The 8940-nt window shown below is 39.9% G+C and overlaps 1 protein-coding gene across 1 annotated transcript; it reads left to right on the plus strand.

Moving 5' to 3' along the window:
* The first annotated feature begins 33 nt into the window (after positions 1 to 33).
* LOC111002599 (E3 ubiquitin-protein ligase COP1) lies at positions 34 to 5968 on the plus strand. The gene is made up of 9 exons (XM_022272754.2): positions 34 to 318; positions 695 to 907; positions 1995 to 2176; positions 2496 to 2668; positions 3406 to 3547; positions 3854 to 3978; positions 4384 to 4552; positions 4667 to 5019; positions 5099 to 5968. The coding sequence occupies exons 2-9, from the start codon at positions 699 to 701 to the stop codon at positions 5948 to 5950; spliced, it is 2205 nt and encodes a 734-aa protein (XP_022128446.2). The 5' UTR covers positions 34 to 318; positions 695 to 698; the 3' UTR covers positions 5951 to 5968.
* The last annotated feature ends 2972 nt before the right edge of the window (positions 5969 to 8940 follow it).

Below are 8940 nucleotides of genomic sequence, written 5' to 3' on the forward strand. Positions count from 1 at the left end.
AATTTTTAAACATATGTCAATTGCCAATTTTTCTGAAAACTAAATCGCAATGAAATGGGATTTCGTACTTTGGCTTCAAAAATGAAGCGATAAATAATTCAGTGATGAGTTTTTGTGAAAGAACTTAAGACTACGGTGTTGTTTACATTTTACGCGACTGTACAATTTTATTATACAAGCTGTCTTAGCTTAAGTAAAGAAGGGCGGTGGCTTGTTCCACTCATTCATATTTAGTTAAAACTTAGGTTTTTTGTTCTAAAGTAATTCCATTTTGCTTTTATTGCAAAAATGAATCGACACTGACTTTCATACCAAATTGTAAGTACGTCTTACTAGATAAGACCCCATTCGATTAATAAACGATTCCCTTAAAATCTAAATAAGTACATTTCACAACACCAGTTATCCAGTTTGATAATAATAAATTAGACTCAAATGTACTTACTAAGTGACATCCAAAGTATATTCCTGCTTATTACCCATTCTTAAAATTGAATGCTATAATTACATATCTAAAAATAAAAGTGTTTCCAGTCTATTTAGAAATTATCCACTCAGCCATGTAATTGATTAGAGGGATGGGTACAGAAATTATTTTCTTCAGACCATACAACAATTATCTGTGTCTTGTTATCGTTAAGGATCAGTTTTTTATATAAGTAATTATTATTATTATATTTATTATTAATTTCAGAAAAATGTCAGGCACTGCAGCCGGAGGTGCAAGCAATTCTGGTGCCAGTACATCAGTCACTGCTCTTGGTGGCCTCGGTGGGTCTTTAGAAGACAAGGATTGTGATCTTTTGTGCCCAGTATGCTTTGAACTGATCGATGAAGCGTATGTCACACGCTGTGGACACTCTTTTTGTTATGCCTGTATTGCAAAGTCAGTGGAATTGCACAGGAGGTAGGTTATCTAATACCAATGTTAATGACCACATAATAGCCAAATTATAAACATAACACAACCAATTTAGGCTTAGTTAAATAAATTAAATCACAATTAGTCAAATGTATTAAATACTTTTTGTTTGTTTGTTTCCTTTTATAAATATTATAATATATTTATATTTTTGTTGTAAAATGTATCATGTATTCAATCTTTGGCTATATTCTCAGTGTATTTGTTTGTAATTATATATAATTTATGTAAGCTGTAGGAGTACTAAATAAATAAATAAAATGAAGGACCCTTTAAGACAAAATCATTATTTATTAATATGTATAGTGGATTTCATATATAACAATGATAAAGGGCCTCACTCTAATGTAATTATATTATCTGTCTTTGAGTTGCTACTCAGAATATGACTTTGTAACTAAACCATGATTTTATCTCTATACCTATAAAACCTATATTCGTAGGCAGCTAATTATTATTAACAAAAGGTGCAGGTTTGCTAATAATTAAAAATTAATGATAAGGAGGCTCTAAATGTCAATAGCTATAAATTTAGTTTAACATCTCTAGTGGCTTATAGGGATATGGTTGATACCACCTAACCTGCCTGTGATACCTGTTGATGATTATAAATAATAAATTAAAAACATTTATGTGACTCATCTAGTTGTTATATAAATAAAACAATACTCATATTAACTTACTTAGTGAGCTTATACAAAAATAGCAAATATTTCAATATCACAAACAATATATTGAATTAACATTAATTACTTTATTTTATTGTTTAGCTGGGTATTTATTACAGGTTTAGTAAATTTTTTTAATGTTATAAAATGTTACCTTAACTTGTGAGTTTTTTACTGTTTGTGATGCAAAAGGGACGTAATTTATTCACTAACATATAAAATGTTTAGACTCAGATGTCTAGACTGTTATTGAATTTTAAAAGTTTGGCCTGCCCAGAAAGGTTTGCCATCTCTGACGTAAAAAAAATGCTGTCAGAATTCTATGGAATTGAAAATCATAGTATTAATAGAGAATAGACTCTCAATTTGGAGCATTTTAAAAGTTTGCATTGTAACACTTTCAGGTGTCCAAAATGTGGGGCCCAGCTCACAGGACGAGATCATTATTTCCCAAACTTTTTGCTCAATGAACTGGTGGCCCGTCGCCGCTTGCGAACTAAACCCACGACTGTCGCGCCCTCCATCCCTTCACCGGGAGATGCGGAGAGGCTTCGAGCACTTGTCGCAGCTGAAGCAAGGCATTTAGGTAAATTCTAAACACTGTTTTCTCAAACAATTTGTTCCAGCAGACTGATAATATTTGTTTGACTACAAAGTGTAAATAATTTGAGAGAATGGTAATTTTTTTCAACTTACTGTGAATTTTGACTTAACGAGATTCCACTGAACCAAAATTACAAATACACGAGCTTCGTTTCATTACAATACTCAGACATATATAAAGACACATATACCAAATAAGGAAATCACACACACACACACCCCAAAAGATCAAAATCTAAAAAATCTGTAATCGCCATTTCAGTGGGTTGCTATACGGTCTTCTATTTTTGTTTAATTCCCAGGTCTGTCAGATGTGGATGGCATGCTAGATGTGTTGACGAGAAGAAAAAGGCTCCTAGAGGCGGAATCGGCTGCAGCTCACCACAGACTTTTGTATGAGTTCTTGTCTCAGCTTTTAAGGCATCGCTCACATCAGCTGGAGCAGCTGTCGAGAGAGGCCACGCTTGTGCGGAAGGTACAAACATACAAGTAAAAACAGCTTGCACTAAATATTAGGGGCGGCCCACAAGCGATTTCTTCCAGGCAACCCTGATATTAAATTAAAATAAAGAAACATTTTTTTTTGGTAATTTTTGTAAAGTTTTTTACGGAACGTCACGAAGATGTGCAGCGTTTTTTGTCGAAGAAAAGGGAGAGAGCGATTGAGAGGGAGTGAGAAAGGGAGATTGTTGTATTCTTTAGTAGTTATATATATTATCATTAGCACATATACAGTGTGAATACAGATATACAAACACATGGAGTGATCATAAACTGATACATCATCTATTGGGGCTTTTATATTAGTAATAATTAATTTACAAAGAAGTTTTACTTATGACATGTGTTGATCAGGACCTGAAGGCTCACCTGATGTTAAGTACCGTCGCCCATGGACACTTTCAATGCCAGAAGGCGCCCGAGTGCGTTGCCGGCCCTTTAAGAATTGGTACGATCCTTTCTTAAAGGAAATCTGTGTGGCAAAGGCCTCAAAACCCCGCCATTTCTTCTGCCCTGTGCCACTTGTTGTACCACCAGTCGTTTTTTACTAAAGATATTCTTAAATAAATTTTATAGTACCGTTAGGAGGAGCTGCAGAATGAATGTTGATTAAAATATGGAAATGTTTGTATGGAGCTGCAACTCTGTGTTTCTGGTGATGCTTTTGAGCAATTAATTTGGGTAAAGAACGCACTGAATCGGGTTTCGCAGGACTTGGAGCACGTGGGTACAGTTCTTCGAGAGTTGAAGGCGGGGGCGGAGGCCCGTATCCCTTCGCCCACTGAACATTCCTTGGCCGAATGGCTGCGAGAGGGTCGACTGAAAAGGGAAATCAGCGAGACAGACACGCAGCGTAAGTTTAATGACTTCCTTCTTTTTCTTCTTCCTTCTATTCTTCATCCTTCTTTTCTTCTTCCTTCTATTCTTCATCCTTCTTTTCTTCTTCCTTCTATTCTTCATCCTTCTTTTCTTCTTCCTTCTATTCTTCATCCTTCTTTTCTTCTTCCTTCTATTCTACGATACCACCACAGTAATACTCTATTGAGCATTCACATTTTTGTGGAACCAGCCAGTAGTGAATCCCTAAAGGGCGGCAACGCACCCTGTAACTTGTAATGCAAAAGTTAGCTAGATAACTAAGGAAGGTGGAAACTTCCAGAAGCCCCTTACGCGCAAGAGGAAGAGGAGAGTTTCGGGTCGGTCTGCGGCGGAGGCTGGGCCGGGACGGATGCGCTGGCGCAGCGCTGGCGGAGGCTGGCCGCGCATTTCGATGACTTCGTACAGGTTCGTTGTTCTTCTCTTGTGTGAACGCACTTTCATATTACGCGCATTATTTCAGTTCGTATAACGCGGGATTGCGCGTTATATCTCTATACTGTGGCATTTATTGGACTTAATATAATAATAATAGATTTTTTTATAACATGACTAAAGTTATTTAATTTTATTTGCAAGTTGTTACTGCACTGCAAAATGTGGATGATATCGAAAAATATTGCGGGATTTTTTTACAAATCGGAGCTTAACAATGGAAGAAGATAAATATAATCGGTTTTTAATATTTAGAGAATCGATAATAAGAAAAAGATCCTTGGCTTTATCAGAGAAAAGAATATACTTCTTCGTTCTTTTAATAAAATCACTTAAGTGGAATATAAAGGATTCTTATAATTTGCAAACGCGATGCAGTGCTACTTCGCCCATCGAGCCGACGAGCTGTACTTCCCGGGGTCCGGGTCGGAGGGGCCCACGGCGCCCGTGACCCCGGGGCCCGTGGTGCCCTCGGCCACCGGAGGGGCCTCGGAGGCTGACCACGTTCCCCAGCAGATGCCCGAGACGAGGGTCTCCAGTGCTGCAGGTAACATCCATCGTCTTCATCTGTTCCCAATGTCCCCATACGAAACGTATCTCATTAATCACCATCTTGTCTATGCTCTGCTTCTTCAATAAAGTATATATGTATAATTGCCAGCTATGGATCAAACGGCCCCGGACGGGGACCCGCCGGCGGTCCACGCCGTCGGCCATTGCGGGGGCGGAGACGCCTCGATCAACGTCGCGTTTCCGGGCGGGGACCAGAGAGCCCCGGACGGGGAGCCGCCCGTCCAACCCGTGACCCCCGTCGCGATGGGGACGGAAGTGTTCGGGGGTCTCGACGCGTTCCGCGAGGACCTGGCCGCGTTCACCCGCTACCGAGCCTTGAGGCCGTTGGCCACGCTCTCCTACTGCTCGGACGCCATCAACTACTCGACCATCGTCTCCACCATCGAGTTCGACAAGGACGACGAGTTCTTCGCCATCGCCGGAGTCACGAAACGGATAAAGGTGAGAGGGGGAGAAAGAGAGAGAGAGAGTGAGAGAGAGAAAGAGAGCGACTGAGACTGATGGAGCTCTGGCGGCGCAGGTGTTCGAGTTCGAGTCGGTGGTGCGGGACGCGGTGGACGTGCACTACCCGTGCGCCGAGATGCAGTGCTCGCACAAGATCTCGTGCGTGTCGTGGAACGCGTACCACAAGAACGTGCTGGCCTCCTCGGACTACGAGGGCACGGTGGCCGTGTGGGACGCCGCCACGGGGCTGCGCACCAGGGCGCTGCAGGAGCACGACAAGCGCTGCTGGTCCGTGCACTTCAACCGCGCCGACGTGCGCCTGCTGGCGTCCGGCTCGGACGACGCGCGCGTCAAGCTCTGGTCGCTCAACGCCGAGCGCTCCGTGGCCACGCTGGAGGCCAAGTTCAACGTGTGCTGCGTGCGCTTCAACCCCAACTCGTCCTGCCACCTGGCCGTGGGCTCGGCCGACCACTGCGTGCACTACTACGACCTGCGCGCCCCGCGCTCGCCGCTCGCCGTGCTGCGGGACCACCGCAAGGCCGTCTCCTACGTGCAGTTCCTCGACTCCAAGACGCTGGTCTCCGCCTCCACCGACTCGATGCTGAAGCTGTGGCGCGTGGACTCGCCGCGCTGCGTCAGGTCGTTCACGGGCCACGCCAACGAGAAGAACTTCGTGGGGCTGGCGACGGACGGCAGGTACATCGCCTGCGGCTCCGAGAACAACGCGCTCTACGTGTACTACAACGGGGTCTCCAAGCCGCTGCTGGCCTACAGGTTCGAGGCGGTGCGGGGCTTCCTGGAGAAGGAGCGCCGCGACGAGGAGCCCAGCGAGTTCGTCTCGGCCGTCTGCTGGAGGCGCTGCGTGGACCGGCCCGTGCTGCTGGCCGCCAACTCGCAGGGCACCATCAAGGTGCTGGAGCTCTTGTAAATAAACCTATCTTAAGTCTTTTCTTTTTCCTTCCTTCGCGTCTCCATCCTTCGTCTCCGTCGAATAGATTGATCAATGGATAGGTGAGACAAATACAATTTTCTCTTTTTGATCCTTTGACTTGCGAAATTGTCTTCAAAAGACGTACAACTGCCATTTGTTAGGTCAAAGACTAGATATAATTGTCTAGATAAAGAATATTTTAGTATTTACCCTTAGTGTTAGATGATATGATGTTCAAGTATTTACTGAAATTTATTTCCCCCCCCCCATCTCTCTCTTTCAATTAATGACGTAATCACCAAATAAGAAAGTCAAAAAACCCCTTCCCCCTATAAGACTTACGTAATACTAGAACGGCCCCAAATCTAAACTTTTTGAGATATTTATAACGCCTGTAAAGATTTACTTAGCAAATCTCCTTTTAGTGAATTATCTAGGTATTGCGTTATTGTATTGTGAATAAAATTAGATGCCTGAATATATATATTTACCTGGCATTTTGCAATTTAATATAACTTATGAGATATATTGTTTTTCGATGCGATTAAAGTCTATGGATTTTTTTTTTAAATGTAGGTAACATTTAAGCAACAAATAATTTGACTTGACATGGATCTCACTGTCAAAGGAAGAACCTGCGATACTTGTTTTATTTTTTGGAAATTCTGTTTTATGATGCGATACCACAACACACACATAACACACTTAAAATGTACGTGACGGTTTAAAAAACATTGTTATATTTTCTTGTTTTTGATTATTTTGATTTGTTTCGTTAGTAAAAAAAAATGTTTGTCTTTCTCCATTAATGTTTTCCGAGAGCATTGTTCCGTTGGACTGATGAATACATTAATTGTTAAAATTCTGATGTCCCATCTTAATACTAAATGTTTTGATGGACCTGTGTACTCAGCGCCGGTAACTCTCACACATTAATATAGAGTATTTATATTACGACATGGAGACGGAAGAGTGGTAAACCACCGATGCTGCGTTAGAAAAATCGCAAAGTCACTCGCCCTCGCACCTAGTGTTGCCAGATCAGAAGATTTCCCCCTATATTTAGGGGTTTCTTTACTGAGTTCGGGGCAGAGTAGTGGGAAATTTCGTTGTAAAAGTCAAAAATCATTTATTCATATAGGTAACATAATGTACACTTATGAACGCCAAAAAAAAATGTATGAAATGCTTCTAATTGTACATTTACTGCCAATTCTCAAATCAAGGGAGTAAAACGGAAGAAAATACTGGCAATAAACTCCGCCACTCTTTTTAATCCAAGTTTTTTTTACAAAACGTTTGTAAGGAGCTGCAACCATTATAAAAAAACACGCCAAATGCAGTTTTTTTTGTTATTGGATATGACGTTCCTGATTTTGGATCTAAATAAAAAAAAACATTTATTTCAGACCGATTAATAAGTCCATATATTGTTAGTATAGTAAAACTTATAACTGTGTTAGTAAAATTATTAAAAATATTTAAATATTGATTCATTAGTCTACGTTGATTTGAGACACCCGGTACATGGGCATGTATATGAACCCAGTGCCTCAAAACAGCACCTTCGGGCTTATTTGCTATAACCATCAGGATATTGTTGGTACTCGCACGAACCCCCCGCATCAGTGAGGCTGTCCGTTTGCGGATGATTGAATATTTTATTAAATTTAAATGTAAGAATAGAATTTGTGTGTTTAAACTTACTTATTGTACATTCGTTTGAGTTGCATAGAACGAAGTCATTTTAATTAAATTCTAATTCTAAAATTACATGAAAATTCTGTAATAACACACTGCATAATTTCTTTTTTTAAGAATCGCCCATGCCCCTGCCACCATTCGCTTTTTGAGGGCATCCTTACAGCAATATAATAAATAATGTAATTTTATTTGTAACCATGATATTCTAAATCGTGACTGTGTTATTAGTATTATGTCCACTGCTCAATAGTTAGATAGATAGTACTGTAATTAAATGGAGTTTTACGTCGATACTCAGAGTCGCTCATTAAGACGCCGTTAATCTATCCGTTGCCCGTCGAGTATATAAAAGGCATATCGCGGCAGGAATAACTCGCGTCCATGGCAAATATTGATTTAAAATACTTAGCAAATTTTGTCCAATTCTAATTAAATAAAAAAAACAATCGTTTATAATATCTATTCATTAAAGATCATGATCGACTCTAAGTACTGTTTAGTGTAGACTATCATGATAAGTAATAAATGTCAAATTATAGGCAAATTCTTTTTTAATAATATTTTGTTTTTGTAGTTTAGTGTTGGCCTAGTGGCTACAGCGTGCGACTCTCATTCCTCTGGTCGTAGGTTCGATCCCTGTCTGTGCACCAATGGGCTTTCTATGTGCGCGATTAACATTAGCTCGAAATGAAGGGATACATTGTGAAAACTTGCTTTAAACCCAAAAAGTCAAAGGCGTGTCTCACAGGTGGTCACCTCACCTGATCACCTCCTTGCCTATAAGATTGGCTCATGATGTTGAAACAGATACGGTCAACTGAGGCCGAGACCTAAAATGGTTATCCTTAGTTGAAAGTGCCACTGTTTAAAAGTTAAGTTATATTTTGTAAATAAAAACCTTACTGTTTTTAAAATTGTTTTATTTTATTTACCCTTTATCTTTATCAAACAGGCAATCAATATTAGAATAGTTTTAAAGAATTATGTTTGGAAAGATATTTCCGAGTCTATTTCATTGATTTACCAGATGGGCTATTATATATATTCGCTAAAATAAAAATAAAAATGTGTGTCAGTGGAGTTTCCAAGTCTAGACACAAAATTTAATAATCTATTTAGTAATAGAACTCTTTTTCAAAACTATCAGGAACTATAGGACTATTTGTTTTCACGACAAAGTTTTGTTACGGCAATTAGGTTTATAACGTCTTTTTCATTATTTAAAATCTGATCTTCAAATCAAATATCAGGCAAATACAAAATGTCCATGATATTTTCATTAT

The sequence above is a fragment of the Pieris rapae genome, chromosome 24 (genome assembly GCF_905147795.1).
Source record: "Pieris rapae chromosome 24, ilPieRapa1.1, whole genome shotgun sequence".
NCBI classification, from domain to species: domain Eukaryota; kingdom Metazoa; phylum Arthropoda; class Insecta; order Lepidoptera; family Pieridae; genus Pieris; species Pieris rapae.

Bases quoted from the DNA above. Each gene is read 5' to 3' on its own strand.
- LOC111002599 (XM_022272754.2), top strand. From the start codon at position 699: ATGTCAGGCACTGCAGCCGGAGGTGCAAGCAATTCTGGTGCCAGTACA. The intron at 908-1,994 runs GTAGGTTATCTA...TAACACTTTCAG, and splicing joins TCAGTGGAATTGCACAGGAG to GTGTCCAAAATGTGGGGCCC. The intron at 3,979-4,383 runs GTTCGTTGTTCT...AACGCGATGCAG, and splicing joins ATTTCGATGACTTCGTACAG to TGCTACTTCGCCCATCGAGC.